Raw genomic sequence first — 20,706 nt, forward strand, 5'->3', positions numbered from 1 at the left:
AATTAAACTTTTTTACAGTTTAACTTTTTTAACCACTTTTAAAGGTTAGTTTAATTTAATTTATGAATCTTGCTCACCCCAAACCACCATTTTATGTTTTATTTTTCTTAATTTAAAAACCAAACAGTTAAAATTTACAGCTTATTATTAAATATCTCACATATAAAATAAAAATATTAAAACACCAATATAAATGCTTCTAATAGAAGTCATAACTAAAAAGTATAGAAAAGATATTTCTTTAATATAAGCATTTTAAAATATAAATTATATAAAATAATTATTTAAATAGCTAAAATATTATTTACTTATTTATACATATAATTATAGATAAAATATTTCCTGCAAAGTGGGTATAATACTATAATACTTCACTTATTTTTACTTAAACTTACTAGTAAAAATTTGCATCTTGTTACTTCTATTTAAATACACATTAATTATATGGTAAGGGTAAACTTTATAAAAACCAGCAAGAACTCACGAAAGAATATCCACAGTAAATAAGATAAATATATGCTTTATTTGAGAATAAATATTATAATATTCAGTTAATCTTGCACTAATATTATATATATATATATATATATATATATATATATATATATAATCTTGCATTAGATAATTTAGTTAAGACTTATACTTTAATAAATTAAAAATATGTTTTGCATTTAATAGTGTTTGAAAAGAAAACTACCAAAAAAAAAAACAATAAAACAAGAAAGTTGAAGTAATTAGAGTAATAAAATTTTAGGTTAAATATAACAGTGAATTTTTAACTTAGATGTGAAATTGGAATGTATTTTTATACATACATTTTCATTCTCAAACTTAAAATAAATAGACATAATCATTTTAACCTAATGTCAATATTTTTTTAGTGTTAAATGGTATTCATGCTAACATTTAAGTTGAGCTTAATTTCATAAAAAAATTATGATGATTTAAGACCAGAAACCAAGAAGATTCTTGATATCTCATTCAATTATGTTTACAAATCCCTAGAAAGTCACCAAAATTAATAATATATATTTTCAATGACAATAATTTGCTCAAATAAAGAGTTTTTTATTTTTATTTGAATGTCATTATTTTCTAACATTATATTTTGAGTTAACAATTTGAGGCTCTTCAATAATAGATAACATCCTTGAGTAAATTATTGTAAAAATTATAGACCTGTCATTCTTACTTTCAACACATTATAAGGTGTATTTGTGAGAAGGTGATCAATGCCACATTTTTACTCACATTTAGAACATTTAGTCATAGTCTTTTTAAATTGTTTTGAAAAGGTTGATCCCTGTTATGGTAGCACTTGGCGAGAATTGTTATAGGACGAAACTAGAATAATGTTTTCTATGTTAAATTGACATTTAATCGCATGTCAATTTTCAACTTTCCAATCTTATATTTTTTTCGTGCTTCATTGAATTTCATTTTGTTGTAGTCAACCAAAATGCTTTATATTCACCTATTAGATACAAATAAATGGGAATTAAAATTATAAGTAACTTAAAATGATTAAAACATAATAAACTATAAAATAAGATCAAAAGATTAAACAAGTTATAAAAACTAAAGAATAATTGATTGTGTTAATTGAAATTAACTAACATTAAATGTTAAAATTTACATCATCAATTCTACATAATCAAATGTTAGCTTATTTAAAGTTGTAGTTATTATATTCAAAAGGCTACCTATACATATGTCATTATTCCAAGAGAGAATACATACTCTACATGCTACACTCTATTTTTTTTTTTCTAATTTTTTTGTCTTTCACATGGAAGGCTAAACTTTTATGAATTTATTCTCTTACAAAATCACAATGAATTATGAGGTTTTTGTGCAGTTGAATTTTTTTATTATTTTTTGTGCTTATATAATTTGTTCTTCTTGAATTATAATTTTTGCTCTTAAGATTGTTTTTAAATGCTTGTTAATAATTTTTATCTTGTTATTCTTATTAGCTTGTTTAATTAATCGATATCTTGATTGCTTAATTCAAGAGGTAGAAAAATATAAATATCAATTATATACATTTAGAGATGTGTTGAATAATTTATACTTGTTTGATTAATTTGATTTTGTTTAGAAATGAATGAAGAATTAAACTATGAATAAACTGAAGAATTAATTAGTAAAGAATTCAACTAGAGAATCAATATGCTTCTTTAATTGTTTTGATTCTTATTCTTTTAGTACCATTTTCAAAAAAAAAAACTCATTTGCTTTAATTTTCTTTCTAATTTAAGTTTGTGTAAACACCCTCAAAATTTGATTTATTAAAATTGCAAATAAATTCGTTGAGAGACGATTTTGGATTGATTAACCTTGTATATACATAAATTCTATTGAATTTTTATGCACTAGATGATCAAAGGCCACATATTGAATGATATACTCCTTCATTAGACATTCTACTCTTTTTAATTTGATTGAAACGACAATGATCAATGACCATCCAAATTGTCACTTCATCCCCTATTTAATTTTCAAGAATGAGAAGTGAATTATATGGAAAACCAATCAAAGTAAGAAAATATGCTAACAATTACTTTTTCCAATGTATACTCAAACTCTCATCAATATCGATGAAAAAGCAATCAAGGCTAGAATCAAGAAGCATAATCATTCAATAGGTAGGCAACACAACAATAGTAACAATGTTATGCCTTTGTGCTTGAACGAAATATGCAATTAGAGGATACTTTGACCTAGTTCGTACAAACTTTTCTTACTAGCCAAAAGAATATTAAAGAACTAGGAGATTTAGGTAGACAAACTAGTAAAACAACTTTTTAAGAGCGTAAGGTTCTAGAAAGAAAGAAAACTTCGAAGGTTTTTTATAAAGATATTATTTTTATTGAGTAAAAAAGAGAAAATTAATAAGAAAGTATTTAAGGAAATGGAAGTGGATAAAAAGATTGAGGAACACACACAAGAAAATGAGAGTGAGGAATGTTAGCTATAGGAACAAGGTTGTAAGGGATGGGAAAGAAAAAAAAATGATGACTCATGTTCCTACCAATTTGACTTATCCTCGTGCTCCAAGGAAAGACATTAAAAGACAATTTGAAATGTTAATGTACATTTTTAAGAAATTAAAAATCAATTTTCCTTTTTTAGAAGTCCTTCAACAGATGTCTCTATTGAAAATTTACAAAGGATTTTCTTACATTACAAGAAAATCCTTAAATATTAACCAATTTTAGAGATTAAAAATAATAGTGACTAATTTATATATTAATTTATAAGTAACAAATTATTGATCTCTAAAATAGTTATTATTATGAATAAAAGGTTATAATTAGTTTGTGAATGAGACATTAAATTGGTTACTAACATTAGCTACCAAATGAATAAGTGTTTAAATTGGTCACTGATATATTAATTAGTGACAAATTTAAACACTAATTATTGTGGTAGCCAATATCTTGGTAGTTAATATTAATGACCAATTTAGAGTCTATTTAGTCATTAATTATAATTTTTTCATAATCATAATTATTATAATTTTTATTTTATAAATTAGTATCTAAATTAGTTACTATAGTAACCAATTATTTATAGTCTCTAAAATGATAGTTATTTAAAGATTTTTTTAGTGTTATCAAGTTATCATTGATAGGGATGGATAATGGAATGTCATCATTAAAATGTTGTTACCTTTTAAACTTAAAGACTTTAGAAGTTTTATTATTCCATGTTTCATTGGAAAACCATCAATAAAAGACATTTCATAATTTAAGAGTTATCGTTAATATGAAGCAACTCTATGTGCTTAAGAATATATAAATTGTAAGTAAGCTTAATTACTAATTTGGTCTTATTCTGAACATCGATAACATTGTTCCATCTAAAAAAACGAACTCAATTGAATAATAATTTAAAATATAGGGATTGGATTGAACATAAAATGTTGTCATACGATACTGACACCAACACTTTCATGTCACATGACAATGATTTGAAACGAGACAAAAAAACATAAAAAAATAAAAAAATAAATGAATTATGACATGTACAAAAACAATGTCAACGTCAATCTAGCAAAAATGAGTTACTTGAATAAAAACAAAGACTAAATTGCATAATTAAAACAAAAATTATGACCAATTTTAGTATATATATATATATATATATATATATATATATATATATATATATATATATATAACTCATAAAAAGTATGAAAACAAGTCTTAATTGTTATCCTTGCATTTATATTTGTTAAAGTACACATAATGTAATAGGTGGTCAAAAAACAACAAATGCAAGGTTAAACCATTAAAAATAAAACTTCAACATAAGATATTGATATGAAAGAAACAACTTTATTAACAATTCAATTTCATTTAATCATAAATATTAATAAACCATCTAGATTACACATGGATCTATATGTCAAAAGATATTCAATAAGCAAAATCACTATAAAAAACTGGATATATCAAGCATAACTTATCGATGATAAAACATTCATAATTAAAATTTTCCTCGATATATTTTATTAATAGACCGAAAAGTCCTACACTAATTACTGATGATCGGAAATTTGTGCACAATTATTCATTAGTAGTTACCAATGACCTTAATTCATCAATAATTATCTATGGATAAATATCAATAATTATTGATAGATTTTTCTCGTTAATAAATATCGCGATTTAGTCTTGTAGTCGTTGTCATTGTCATTGTCATCACCACCGTCATTGTGTCCAAAACGTTTGCTTCTGTCGTTGCATCCAAAACCTTTGTTTCCTTTTCCTCCTTCTCCTCTTTTTCTTCTTCTTCTTCTTCCTCCTCCTTATATGTTGTTGGATCGTAAGTGTCATTATCACCGTCATAATTGCTACCTTTACCACTACCACTTCATCATCGCCACAATTGCTAGCTACCCTTACCACTACCACTGCTATTGTTGCCTCTTCTTTCTCCTTATTTCCTTCTCTTCCTCATTCTTCTCCATCTTCTTCTTTTCTTTTCACCCATCTCTATTTAATTTATAACATATATTTAGTTAATTTTAACAAAAAAATTGGTGTCCATATTACTAATGAATTTACTAACAAAATTATTTAAAAAATACAATTACCAACGAATTTTAAAAAATAAAATCCAACAATTGACAAATTTACCAATAAATTAAAATAAATCATTACCAACAAATTTTATCATGACATGATCAAAATTAAAGCATGAACTTGACACTTATTTTACAAACAAAGTTTACTAATGGAAATATTCACTAGTAATAAAAAAATTGTATCATGGACGAATATATATTGATATCTGTTGATAAAATGTATGGTAAATTTTAATTTTTACCACCAGATTTTTACATCGATAATATCCCTCAATAATTATTATTTTATGAACGAATTTTTTTCTTCAGGAAAATTATGTTGGTAATATAGTATTTTTCCTGTAATAAATATCAATTCAAGCCTTTCAAACAACTCATATTAAGTACGTGTTACCATAGACTAATATAGGTTCCTTTCGAAGATGTGAATTCACAAGCAAACTCATAAATCATGGAATTAGGATAAGTTCATCACAATCTAGGTATGCGATCTACACAGCTACACATGTAACGGCGTGTGAGAACTTTGTCATTTGCTTTTCTTCACCTGATATCTTAGTCTATGTAATTTATATCATTAGTAAAATAAAAAGATCTCTGATACAATATAAGTATCAATACTTAATTGACAACTCTAACAATAGTTCACACATCATCCTAAATATATAACCTCAAATTCAGATTAAATCAATCAATCTCAATAATCATCTCCATAATCAATTTTAGTTTATCGATACAATAAATATATCATCAATCGTATATACTTTATTTAATTTAAATGCAAATAAATCTCCAATTACATTAATATAATATCCAAATGCAATATAATAATAAAAATTAACAAAATAGTGAAATATAAACCTATTTTAGCATTTAAAAATATTTAAAAACTCATTGTTTTCAGATTTCATAAAGTACCATCTCACTCAATCAACATTTGGCTCTCTAAATTAAGTACATGTTGAAATTCTCTCAACCAAAGGCCTCTAGCAACAAGTGAATTTTTGGATCGTCCAGTGAAAATTAACTCAACCAAGAAATGACCATTGTGAGCTTTTATAAAGATGGCTTACTGAGCGAGAATGAGGCTCACTCAATGACTCCAAACACTTGGGAAGCTTGCCCAACAAAATTTTACTTACCCAACAATTCAATGATCCTTAACTCTGAATTTTTCATAAAATATTTTCACTTAACATAAATATTAGTGGTTCAAACTGGTTCTATTTGGATGTTTTTGCTCATTCCTCATATTAAAAACACAATGTTTAGTTCAAAATTGACTTCAAATATAACTAATTGACTTAACGAATATATCTCATAAATAATAATGTCCACAACAATACAATTACTACAAAAATCACATTAACAACACTTGTCAAATCAACGTCAATATTTAACAACACATAATTACTCAAATAATTCAAATGATCAAATTAATTAGAATTAAGTTAGTTTTCCTTACTGCAATGACTACTCTCATTCCAAAGTCCAAGCACTAATGTTATTCAAAACTTCGGGACCTAAAACAGCATATATATATATATATATATATATATATATATATATATATATATATATATATATATATATATATATATATATAATAAAATGAGTTGAGATAAACACTTTTTCTAAAATTTGTGCCAGAAATACATACATTCACAATTATCTATAATTTTAAAATAATATAGAATTCTTTTTTATAAGAGTTGCAAAGGCACTTGGTGAGATATTGTAAAATCCATTGCTTTTGACGTAAAGTCGGATAGCATAGCATACATACCCTTCTTTTAATTTTCCCATTCATTTATCTCTTTTTTATTTGAAATTTTTTCCTTCAAACCTTCTATTCAACTCTTTTACCATAATGAAGGAAATAGTGATAACCTTATGCCATCAAATTAATTTTACTACATTGTAACAATTTAATCATTCCAGTAATACTAAAATAGTTATAAAAAATATTAGTATAGATAAGATAACTCAAAATTGTTTATGAATAAATACGTAATTGATTTTAACGAGTTAGTTTTATGTCAAATTAAATAAAAATAACATGAGACTATTAAGATAAACAAAATAAATAAAAGATTAGATAATAAAATAATAAATGAAAGAAAAAAACTAAATTGTCAAAAAGATAGAAATAGATAAAAAATAATAATAAAGAAAATAAGTCGATTAATACTTATTTAAAATTGAATTCATTTTTGGTCATTTATATATTATTACTAAGCTGACTTATTATCTTACATTTTCAAATTCATCAATATAAAATTTCAATTGATTTTTTGACATTTTTATTTTTAACAACATTGCTGTCTCAATTAAAAATAAGAATTTTTTAGATTATTCACAGTAAAGTTTACCAGTTTTTAGATTATTTATAAAAAGTCTATTAAAATATAATTTAATCAAATTTTATTACGTCTATTTATTTGTCTTTTTATCAAGTAAAAAGTTCATATCATATGATCACTATACATATAGATTAGAATGTCTCACTAATGTAAAAATCATTATTTTTTGCTTAATTTAGAGACAAAACAAATAGATAAAATATAAATCAAAACCATAATAAAATGAACGAAAAAGTTATTCCATTATAAGTTTATAATCCACAAAGAAATTAGAATCAAATCAATTGCAAAAAACTTAACAGTCTATTAAATGTAGAAATAATATAAAAACTTTTTTATCCCATGTCTCTTTGTATAAAACTTGGACTGAGTTTTTTTATTGGTCCACTTTGTAAGTGTGGCCCCTTTAAAAAAGAGTGTGTGCAAAACATTAACTCTTTGTATATTTTTTTTTTCAAAATTTGCTACTTTTGACCTTACTTTGGGGCTTGAAATTTATTTTTAGACTGTGAATGAACAAAAACTTTGTTTTAAAAATATTTTATACAAATAAAAAACACTTTTTTAAGACATTTTTATCTTACACGTTCAATAAACTTAATTATCACAATTTTCAATTAAATCAATCTTTTAAGCATAAAAGTTAAATTAAAATTTTAAGATTAAACACTAAGTGAGATTATAAATATGTACTCATCAGTTAGTTAGTGATAATTTTGGATCAAAATTCCAATTAAAATAAGTCTATATTTATTTGAATGATTTTTTTTTCTCTCTTTTTCGTTTTATGATTTTGTTATCAAACTTCGTGGAGAAAATTAAAAAAAGTGATTATCTCAACTTGGTTTAAAATATACTAAAATTTTGTTATGTTTGGATAATTTGATTTAATTTCTTAAATTTTGAAATAGTCTTATTGTTTGAATTTTGAAAATTTATTTGAAGATAAACATAAAAAACTATTTGTATTTTTTTTTATAGAACCTTAAAACAGATTACCTATGTGAAAAGACCTTAGTCACAAGATTTTAGTTTCTATGCAAGTGCGGTGTTTTTGATTTAAAGTTGTTTCAATGTTTGAAATTTGTTTTCATTTAAGTTTTTATTAATATATGTTTATTTGAGAATATTTTGAATTATTCAGGTTTAGAAATTGATTTGGTGATTATATTACGCATGTATATAAATTGTTAAATTGAGTTTTAAACATGGTTATGATAAATATTGTCAATTCCTATAAATTTTTCTTATATTAATTTGAGTTTGATGTGAATGAAGTATATACTAAATTTGAATTATTAAGATTAAATTGAAATGAGTAAAGATGTGTTTGAATAAATTGGACTTTATTAATCATATTTTGTATGTGTATGAGTTATATTTGTTAAATTATTTTTTGATAAAACCTTTGAAAATAATTTTGTTTTTTTCTCAAGAAAAAAAATGAGACACTAACTCGGTTTTCGTTTAAGGAAGACAATTTTCAGTCAGGCTAAAAAATATTATTATTATTATTTTTCTTTTATATGTTTTTGTTTAATTTTATTTGAATGTTTATTACATGTGTCAAATAAATCACTTTGAATATTTTATTAATTTATAATTTTATTTAAGTAAATTGTGTTGTATAAATATAATCGTTAAAATGATAAAACTATTGTGAAATTACAAATTATAACTATATATATAGATAGAGAGAGAGAACATATCTAGTTTAAAACTTGAAGTTAATTAGTAATAGTCATTTACATAATAACATAAGTTTCAAAATAAGCAAAAAGAATAATGTTTTTAAAATAAAGTGAAAAAAATTGATAATAATAATTGTTTTCAATAATAAAAAATAGGGTTAAATATGCTTTTAGTCCCTATACTTTGGGGCGATTTTGGTTTTAGTCTCTCTTTCAAACTATAGTACAATTTAGTCCTTCAACTTTAGAAAACTCTGGTTTTAATCCTTTTTACCAAATTTTTTTAACTTTATTTACGGTTTCAAACGCGTTTCTCAGTTAACATTGGAGCAAAAATGTGTCAAACAGTGTAAACAATCCAAATGCTATAATGTAACGTGCTTGAAACAACAAATAAAGTTTAAAAACTTTGGTAAAAAGGACTAAAACCAAAGTTTTCTAAAGTTGAAGGACTAAATTGTACTGTAGTTTGAAAGAGGGACTAAAACCAAAATCGCTCCAAAGTATAGGGACTAAAAACATATTTAACCCTAAAAAATAATTATAATAAAATAAGACTAATTAAAAAAATCCAAAATCATATATATATATATATATATATATATATATATATATATATATTTCTTAACATCTAAATCTAACTCAATTAATCTTTGCCATAGTTCTCTATAATAGGACAAGATTTACTGAATTACCACACAAAATAGAAGGTTAAATTCAACCTTAATGTACAAGAAGTTGACTTTATTTATTATCATAGAAAGAACCTATTCCTCTACACAACAATAACGGTAATTTGTTGTATGAATAGAAGAAAAAGAGATAAGTAGAGAATGACAGTTATTATTTACATGTCCAATACACATGCAATTTATATTTTATTAAATTACTTTATACTTTAAAAATATTTTTAACAACATCTGTATATAATTAAATAAAAATAAAAAAATTCCTAGCTATAATCTTTTTAAGAATGTGATTCTGATAATGTAATATAATTTGTTTAAAAAAAATAGTTCAACTGTCATGCTGACCAGAATGAAAGGCGAGGAGGAGGACCGTTACCAAGAGAACATGACCCGTATTTTTTTTATAAATTATTTATTTGGTTTTTATATTTATATAACTTATTCAACTTTTTTATATTATTAAAAGTTTTGAATAAGTTATTTCATTTTTAAATTAATATAAAATTAGTCTCTTTCATAAGTTGGTATAAATGATGTTATCAAACAATATGACAACAGGAAACATATTGTTGCTAATTTAAAAATTTATGGACTATTTTATTTTTAATAACATAGGACCAAATTAAATAAATTATAAAAATACAAGTATAAAAGAATTACTAAGTTATATGATTAATTGAATATTAAAATGTTAGCATTAGTTGATATGTGATAAAGGTAATATTATTTAGGGTTATGAATTGGTCCCAACAAATGAAGTGAAGAACAAACGAGTTTTAAATTAACATAAGAAAAAGTAGAATTTGATTTTTAAATATGGCAACCAAAGTGGGTTTTGTGATTCCTTTCTTGCCAGCTAGAAGGTAGTAACAAAAATAACAAGAAAGGGATAAAGTATTGTGGAGCAAAGAATCAAAATGAAATATTCTGTTATTTTGATTAATTTGAACTACTGCTACCATGTATTTTAATGTTGCGTGTTACAATTACTTAGCTTGCCAGGTCTGTCATATATTAAATTCTTCTTGTGTTTCTCAAATCCCATAGTTTATACTTTCTAGGTGTTAGTTTCTACGAGCTTCTGTTCATTTTATATTGGGTTAAGATTCCCTTGAAACTAGCTACTATTTCAACTCTTTAATATGTAAGGCTAATTTTACTTTCTATGAAATGAAAAATAAAACCATCATATATTTTAAATTTTGAATATAAATATTGAAAGAATACTTAAGGATATTTTTATTCTTAATTTTTACTTAATATAATTTAAGAAAAAAAAATTTAACTTTTACACTGTTGAGAGTTTCTTTGTTTAAATAAAAAATATTTAGTCTGTATTTGTTTCAACCATGTATTGTTCACGAGGACTAAAAACGAGAGTTGTCCGTGTTTGAATTCAAAGGTTTTAGTGGATTTTCAGGTGGAATTACGGATTTTAGTGATGTTGGGTATGAAAAAATATAATTTCTTTTTGTGGACTAGTTTTTAAGTCGACACTTCAATAAATTTGATTTGGTTTTGTTTTAATATTATTAGTTAGCATTATTTTTATTATATTGTAGATGGTGATAAAGAAGAAGATGTTTTAAGAGAGAAAAATATTATAGATTTATTTATTCAAGATTTTAATATTATAAATGGATAAGTGATACAAAAATTATCAATATTAAAAACTTATTTGTTCACCTTGTACATGTTTTTGGATTATGCTTGGATTGTATGATATTTTACTTATTTATTTTGAATTGTCTTTAGATTTTAACATTATTTTAGAATGACGTTTATTTATATTTGAATTAAAAAATTGTAATTTTTTTATTTTGAAAAAAACTTATAATTAAATGAGATAGTGAATCTACCCATTTAATTCACCAACCTTCTTTAGTCGAGTCGAATTCAAAGTTTTTCAACTCACTAATAAGTGAGCGAAGTTGAGTTGATTCACTAAATGACCAAAGATTATTCATTTCAACTGCTTTATTTTCTAATAGCATCCTCTCAAGGAAGTGAAGATAAAAAAAAATATAGTTTATCCTCAAGTAGCAAGGTTTCATAACCTTCTAAACACTAATTATAATAAAAACGGAAACAAAAAGAATTTATGAAATCCCGTAAAGTGTTTGATATTTTAATTAAATATTTAATTTTAATGATTTATAGTTGTAATTCTTGTTAGAATTATTGTTACATATCATTAAAATTAAATATTTATTTAAAATATGACATAGTATATGACAGCAGTTCTTTGTAAAATCACGATCAAAACTTAAGTTTTTTTTTTTCCTTTCTTTGGGTTTACTGTTTTGAGCATTTGGTGAATCGAGATAAAAACCCACCAATTTTTACTTTGATTTCAAACTGAGAATAAAAATCTACACTTCTTTGCCTCGTCCGAATACATCTCAATTCAAAAATTGCTATCAATTATAAAAAATAATCATTGTCATTTCCTGCACTAATTTATATTATAATTAAAAATAATAATTTTATTCATATATTAATTTTTATATGTATTAAAAAAATACGCCTCCAAAAAGGTTTGCTATTGTTCATAATTAACACTGTAAATGGTCTGACTTTTATTTTGAGATAAATTTAGAATGAAATAAAACTTTAAAATTCTATAAATAAAAAATAGAAGTTAATTTAATTTTATTTATATCATTAGAGTTCTCCAACCATCGCTAGCACTATAGGTATAAAATTTGGTGTTGGACAATCACAAAATCATTCACAATCTTGAAAGGGACCACTCACATGAACTTGATCATAAGTATTGTATTGGAGGAGACATCTGGCAGGATTCAACTCTTTATTAAGTTGGTTATGAAGCCAAATTTTTGTTCAATTATTATGATGCTTTCATGGTAACTTTATGGATAAATGTATGCACACCATGTAATCTTAGGATATGCCAAAATAATAGGAGTATAATAATACATTAAATGTAACATCTAAAATGTTTATAATGTAATATTTTTCATACACAATATATTAAAATTATAAAAAGTGATGTGCAAGAGTCACATTATGTATTAAAAATAAGATTAAAAATTTTCAGAGCAATGTTTGTTTTGTTTACTAAAATTGTTGTAAAGAGAGAATTACGAGTTCTACTTAACAAATAGAAAATATAATTGGTTTGGTGGATTTAGAATAAAAATATGAAAGATAGAAAGTGAAAGATTATAAAAAAAATTAAAAATATTATGAAGAATATATTTAATGCAACTAGTTAGCTATGTTTTTTTTTTGTTGTATTCTATTAATATTTGATGATCTTTATGGATATTGTTATAAAATTATTGTTTTAAGATATTACGTTATCTATTAGTATGTAAAGAAATGTAGCATTATAATTACATAAAATGTGGGTGATTTATATATATATATATATATATATATATATATATATATATATTAATTTGACTATATCATTGATCTAGACCATATCTTGAAAATCAACGTTACATCTTTTTTAGGATTCCAAAAACCTTGAGACTAAACATATATAGTCTAGGCTGTAATGGATCCAAACTAACCTTGGAGACGTTTTTATTATTATTATTATTAAAATTTGAAACTATTTCTCATTGAAGATTTGTTAGTTGTCAGATGATCACATGTTCTAAAAGCAGTTTGAAGCAGAAAATTTGTTTTCCTATCAATTGAAATTCTTTTCCGACATCTATGGATATATCCACGAATGTGGTGATATGATATTTGTTTAAAAGATTTTGACCTATTTTATGAAGATTTGGAACTTGACGAGGGCCTTCATAATCGACACATTTCATTTTAAAATTGGATAGATTTAAATATGACGTGTTGGATTTTACAGCTAATTGTTGCTCACGCTGTGTTTAGTGATTAGTGGTTAACAGAGAGTAAAGCTGAGAAAAGAAAGAGAAATGGATAAAAAACACATGTTCTAAAAAAATATTGTGCAAATATTATTATCCTATTATAATGTAATGAAAACTGATAGAAAAGAGAATGAGGTATAGGAGTCATATTTATAGAATCAAAAAATTCTTTTAATAATATTTTTTAATAATTTTTTGATTCATTTTAAATATTTTATAAAATATAAATTCAAATACATCAATAAAGTTCACACATGTATATGTACCGTTGGAAAAAAAAAATTGTAAAATTGTTATAAAAAAATTGTAAAAAAGCTTGTGAAAATATCAACGAGAAAACGCAAGAGAGATACGTAACACCCCATGAGGGGTTTTTAGCAATGACAATGATATTTTGACAACATTTTTTTATAATTTTTTTAACAATAAGACACGTGTCATTATTTTATTAGTCTATTTGAATTTATGTTTAAAAAATATTTAAAACGGACCAAGTTGTCAAAAAAATGTTGTTAAAAGAAGTTTTTCCTTTTAGCAACCAGCCGTTTACGCTTGAACGTATGAAACGAAGAAGGCTTGGATAGAGGTCTAGTAAGAATATCGGCCACTTGGTATCGCGCAGGAAGATGGATGAGCTGAAGAAGCTTCTCCTGGACATTATCAAGAACGAAATGGAGATCTAATTCAAAATGTTTAGAGTGCATGATAGGATTCACAGCTAAAAGAGTTGCACCAAGGTTGTCGGAGTAAATCTTGGGTACAGAGAAGGCAATGCGAAGTTGACGAAGAGAAGTGATCGACTTGATGTCAGCAAGGGCGGCGACAATGTTTCGATACTCGGCTTCCTTGCTACTGCGGGAAACGACCTTCTGTTTATGCGATGACCAAGAAACTAGACTGAGACCCAGATAGACGTAAAACCCAGCAGTAGACTTGCGATATTCTAAATCACAACCGCAATCGGAATCACTAAAAGCAAAACGAAGGGATGAAGGAGAAGGCCATGATGAAGGGTACCGACTGTAAAACTCGTTTGAGAGCTTTCCAATGATGGTCATGTGGCTGGTGAATGAACCTGAGAGAGTTTGCTGACGGAAAAAGCTAGTTTAGGAAGCGTGATGGTAAGATATTGAAGAGAACCAAGGAGAGAACGATAGAGCGTTACATCGGAAAGACAACAGAGCCATGACTGAGAAGATGAAGGGACGAAACCATAGGTGTAGATGCGGGTTTCCGGTCAAGCATACTTGCCTTGCAGAGAATGTCTTTGATATATTCGGTTTGTGAAAGGTGTATGCCACCATCAAGTTGCCAAGAGGCTTCAAGGCCAAGGGAAATACTCAGAGAGCCCACGTCCTTCAAGGCGAACCGTGAATGCAAAGAAGAAAGTTGAAATAGTGTTAGCTGAGTTACCAGTAATGAGAATATCGTCGATGTAAAGGGCAACAAAAAATGTAACAGTGGAAGTAAACATAACAAATAAGGAAGGATCACTGTAGTGGATTGGAAGCCAAGAGAATGGAGAGTAGAACTTAGCTTATGAAACCATGTCGCGGTGCTTGTTTGAGGCCATGAATAGATTTTTGGAGTTTGCAAACAAGAGTGACGTCGGAATCTTCAAAACCGGGGGGCTGCTGCATGTAAACATGTTCAGCCAAGTCTTGAAGCGTAGAGGGAGTGCCAAGAATGGAAGGTTCTCCATCATTCATTTATGAAGAAAGAAATTTGAAGAATTAGCATGGGCATTACAAGGATGAGAATCATATTTGTGCCAGCAATCAACTGCAGTATGACCAAACTTAGAGCAAATCTGACATTGAATACCTGATTTATGTCAAAAGATTGGGAAGAGTTACGCCGAGGAGTGGAAAACTGAGAGGATCTTTTAGCAGAAAAGTTGGTGTTGCGAGAGAAAGAATCACGTCCACGATGACTGGAATCTTGTCCACGAGTCGCTCTAGCAGACCACAAACCAGTGACAGCGTTTGCTTGAGGAAGATGAGCTTCAAGGGTCAGTTCTGGAAATGACAGAGGTAACAAAACCATCAATCATATTCATCACCTAAGCCAAGAAAGATTGCCTCAATGTGATAACCCGTTGTGATGAGAGTGCCAACTGCAGCAAGAGTATCAACGATTTTTTTAATATCAAGAAGGTAAGTTGAAGCGGATAGTTCTTTCTTGGAAGTGCGAAGAGCAAGCTTGAGTTTCTGGATTTGGGCCCTGGCATGAGATGCAAAATAAAACCTAGCTTTTGACAAATCTGATATGACGTACCATTTTTATCAAGCTTGGGGTTGTATGCTAACAGCCATGCCACATGAAGCTGATCTTGTTGATCGAACTGAGAAAACAAAAGGGTTTTGAATACCATTAGTTCATCTTCGGGAGAAAGAAATTGAGGAGGGATGTTGCCTTCCAAGAATGCATGAAGTGTAAGGCCTCTAACAGTTGCAACCTGTTGCTTCCACGATAGGAAGTTACCATCATCTAGTTTAAAAGAAATGGGGGTATTGAAGGTGTGGGGAACAAAAGCAGCGGTGGTTGAAGAAAACGAAGAAGAAGAAGAAGTAGTCATGATCGACTCTGATACCATGTAAGATATTGAAGAAAAGGAGAAGAGAGGAAAATGTAGTATACATCATTACACTGTGATGAAAACGGATACAAAAGAGAATGAGAAATACATAATATTTATAGAATTAAAGAATGACAAAACGCAATAGAGATACAAAAGCTTAAGTCGTTTTACGTAACAAGAAAATTAACAAAAGCTTAACGAATGATAAAAGAATGACTTTTTGTATTTTTTTTAAAAAATATATTAAATAAATATAAAATATTATGTATATCAAATAATCATTTTTTTATTTGCATTCAACTAATACTCATGGAAATCAAAACTCAAATTAGTCCGTTCTCTAAATTTTAAAATACAATTCTATCAACTAAAATTACTCGTGTTTTAACATATAAAAACTTAATTCCAAATTTGCTCCCACTAATCAGATTAATATAATAATTTTTTAGTGCACATAAACTTTTCAACGAACACAAATAGTGCATTTACAAATAGTTACACATCTAGTTATTATATCATTGATAACAACCAATGTGCTCTTTTGTGGATGAAACAAGATATACGTTAACAATTTTTTAACATGTTACTATTTTATTAGTCTATATATTTAAAGAATTATCATTTATTAACAATTTTTTTTAAACAACTTTTTGATAATATAGTATGTATCATTATTTTATTAGTTTATATATTTGAAACGGACCAATAAAAAATCATTACGGTTGTAAAAAAATTATTAATTTTTTTTTCTATATTTAAAATAGATTAATCATAAATTACCACATAAACATTATAAAAAGGTTGTAAAAAAAATTATTGAAAAACATTTCCTAAAAGTAACCTAACAAATCATAGATATATCAGGATCATAGATATATCAGGACGTTGAATTCTTCTCTTTTTAAAGATTTTCATTGCATAGCTCTAAATTAACTTATAAGATTTTAAGTTCTCGGTGTTATAATAAATTTTTTTAATGAAAATATACACATAAAATAAGATAAGATGTAAAATTTTAAAGAAGTTCTGGATTATCAAAATAAAAATTAATTTATTTTATTTTAAAAATGAAAATTGTACTATATGCTCTAGGGCATTACAGTCCCACATAATACCAATGGATAGGAGAGATTGATCTGTGTAGACAGTCAAAGACTAATTAACAGCATAACAATCATTAATAAGTAGTTAACAGATATATTAATAATTAATAATGGTCAATTAATATGTTTGAATATTATAAATTCTATAAATATAGATTTGATGTGAAAATAAAGATATTTTTTTTACAAAATTCAATTCACTAAGATTTTTTTGATAAACATATATGATTTGAACATGAGAATGTTTTTCACAGACAGAGAGATGACCGATCCTTAATCCTTTTTCCGAAACAAAAATATTTATTAAGAACTAAATAAATATTAATTATTATAATAAAGATTGTAAAATGATGATGAAGGTGCATTTAAAAGATAATCCATGTATTAATTCCAAATAGAGTAACATTTATAACATGAGAGAGAAAGGAGTAACAAAGAGAAATGAGATGAGGTTTGATTTGATTTTAGCTAGACTCCATTCTGATCCAGTCATCCTGATGGTGCACCACTGCATACACTTTATTAAATATACACTCCCACTACTAATCAATTCCATCACCTACCACTACACTTCAACTAACATCAATTGATCACATTCGAAACCGACACACTCCTAATTTTATTTTTCTCAGACCCCCAATAATGGAATCCGCACACCAATCATCAACACCAATAAACACTCTTCCATATTCAACCCCTTTAGATACTGTCACACAGTAACTATTTTCTGCTTTTCAACCTTCATATATTTTCTCTCACACACTTCTGTTTTAATATATATGTAGGTAGATTTAAGACAAAAAAAAATGCAAATTATCATTTACCTCAATTTCTGAATGATATAAAATTTCTTTCAGACATTACATTAAAAAAAAATATAGGTTTTTATGATGAGAAATTAATTTACACTTGACCAAACTTTTAGTTTTCTCCCATCCGTTACTGCTTCGTTACAATGTTGAGGCGAATGTGTTTCAGCAGCACGGGAATAACGATATCGGGAGAACTCAGTTGCGGCAAGTGGCCCTCCGTCGACATGACTTCCACGACGGAGTCGCCGCCGACGTTTTGGTGGAGGTACTCGGCGACCACGATGGGAACCGCTAAGTCCTTCTTGCTTTGGATGATGTGGCATGGGACTGTGACGAGGTTGAGAATTTCACGCATGTCGCTTTGGAAAATGGTCTGCAACACGCTCAGGGCAATGTCCGGGCGCATATTGAACAAGGTTCGGCTGAACTCCTGCACCGCCACGGACTCCATGTCCCCACCAACCGCCATCGGAGCGAACCCTGAGCACCATGCCTTGTAATTCGCCGCCATAGCGTCGAATAGTTGGTCCAGATCTTCCTGCTCAAACCCCCCGAAATACTCCATGTCGTTCAGATACCTTGCATTGATTCCACATTCAACATTATTAACCAATTCAATCATGCTAATTAATAATTTTTTACACAAAAAGGAGTTTTTTCTTCTTCTTTTTTTTTTTTTATTGAAAATATAGATTACTCTCTTATTATTTGTCTCTTAAGAAAATTATTGGTTATTCAAACTATATCGAAGAATGCTAGTAATTAGTAATTATGAGAGATGTTAATTAATGAAAATACTGTGAGAAAAGATTAATTAGGGTTTTCTTTGTTTTTTTTTTTTATCAAACGATGAAATATTTTTTGGACAAATTAAAATGCTGAAAGTGAACACAATACGATAAAGGCATAACTTACATTTTGTTACTAAAAAATGAAAACAAACATTATATATGCTTCTCAACATTAACCTTAACAAGAAATAAAGATGGATTCCTTTTAACAAATATCTCGAGAGTATTAGTTAAAAATGAATAAAGAAGAAAGATTTAACAGTAAATTACAGCGAGGTGTATTGGCAGCATTAGTTTGGATAGTAAGAATGAATAACATAAAAAGGGTTGAATTGGAATATAGCAGTGCAGTTATAGACGAGGAAGTCAAATAGACATGATTAGTGAATGATAAGATGAAAATAATGATTGAGTTACCTAGGGGAAGCGGAGAGCATGATGATTTTGGCGAATAGATCGGGGCGAGAAATGGAAGCGACAGTACCAATCATGGCGGAGACAGAGTGACCAAGAAAGATGCATGAATGAACACGAAGCTCTTCTAAGATAGCAAGCAAGTCGAAGGCATAACCTTGCAAGGTGGAATAGCGGTCGAAATCGAAGTAATCGGGGTTGGTGGTGCCGGCTCCCATGTTGTCGTAGAGCACCACACGAAAGTCGTCGAGGAGATGAGGTACGAGGTGTTTCCACACGGATTGGTCTGTGCCGAAGCCGTGAGCCAGAACTATGTAACGCGTGCCGGATCCCAAAACCTTCACGTTGTGAGCTTCTTCCACTATCCCCATTTTTTTCTGCTTAGGTGTCCAAGTTCCAGACCTCTTCCTCCTCCTATTTGTACATAACAAACAAGCCTGTGATGCCAACGCAGGGAGGGACCAAACCAATACAATAGTATATTACAAAATTATATTCTCCATTTTTTTTTCTTACATGATCTTTTTTTAAAATAACATGTTGCAAACAATTTCTTAATTCAGAACAATAAAATATGCACATGCCGTAAAACACTTTTACAGGTAATTATATAAGTTGATTGATTTTCATATCAAAAGTTAAATATAAATATACATAGCTATTAAGATAACTATATTTTTATCAGTGAAAAACATATGTTGTGATTAGGATGATAATAGGTCGCATACAGATCTTGTTTACCTGCTATCTGAATCATAAAAAAACTATATTCAATATCCGTTCTACTATTCGATGGATATACGTATAAAAAGCTTTGCAAATTTTTTTCAATGAGTACTCGTTGTATATCCATTTGCAACTTGCAAATATTTTTAAAAACATTATCTTGTGAGTTTTTAAACAAGGTCCAAATTAAATTGTAAAAAGAATAATATTTAAAACATACCTTCAAAGTTAAAACATAAATTCAAATTATTAATACTTAAAATATATATCTAAGTACAAGTAATTTATTAATTTTTCTATAAATGATGCTCATATATGTTTCTTCTTTAATATCTTCATTTTGATCACTTAATTTCTAAAACAAATAACGCACAAATAAAGTCACCAATAAGTGACATAGTGATACTATTAATAAAATTAGATTAAATATTAAAAAGAAAAATACTAACATCATCATCAATTATCTCCTCTAGTATAATATTAAGTTTCATGTTATCCACTTTCAATTATCCACTTCCAATTTTCAAGAAACTAAACAAGGAAAATGAATTCATTTAACTTAATCAATCATTTGA

The 20,706-nt window shown here is 27.1% G+C and overlaps 1 protein-coding gene across 1 annotated transcript; it reads right to left on the minus strand.

Annotated features, from left to right (window-relative positions):
- Window positions 1-18,201: 18,201 nt before the first annotated feature.
- On the minus strand, window positions 18,202-19,866 carry LOC106767478 (probable esterase D14L). The gene is made up of 2 exons (XM_014652382.2): window positions 19,409-19,866; window positions 18,202-18,778 (listed from the first exon to the last, which is right to left on the minus strand). The coding sequence occupies exons 1-2, from the start codon at window positions 19,774-19,776 to the stop codon at window positions 18,328-18,330; spliced, it is 819 nt and encodes a 272-aa protein (XP_014507868.1). The 5' UTR covers window positions 19,777-19,866; the 3' UTR covers window positions 18,202-18,327.
- Window positions 19,867-20,706: the final 840 nt, after the last annotated feature.

Source organism: Vigna radiata, chromosome 7 (assembly GCF_000741045.1).
Source record: "Vigna radiata var. radiata cultivar VC1973A chromosome 7, Vradiata_ver6, whole genome shotgun sequence".
NCBI classification, from domain to species: Eukaryota; Viridiplantae; Streptophyta; class Magnoliopsida; order Fabales; family Fabaceae; genus Vigna; species Vigna radiata.

Bases quoted from the DNA above. Each gene is read 5' to 3' on its own strand.
- LOC106767478 (XM_014652382.2), bottom strand. From the start codon at position 19,776: ATGGGGATAGTGGAAGAAGCTCACAACGTGAAGGTTTTGGGATCCGGC. The intron at 18,779-19,408 runs GTAACTCAATCA...AATCAATGCAAG, and splicing joins ATGCTCTCCGCTTCCCCTAG to GTATCTGAACGACATGGAGT.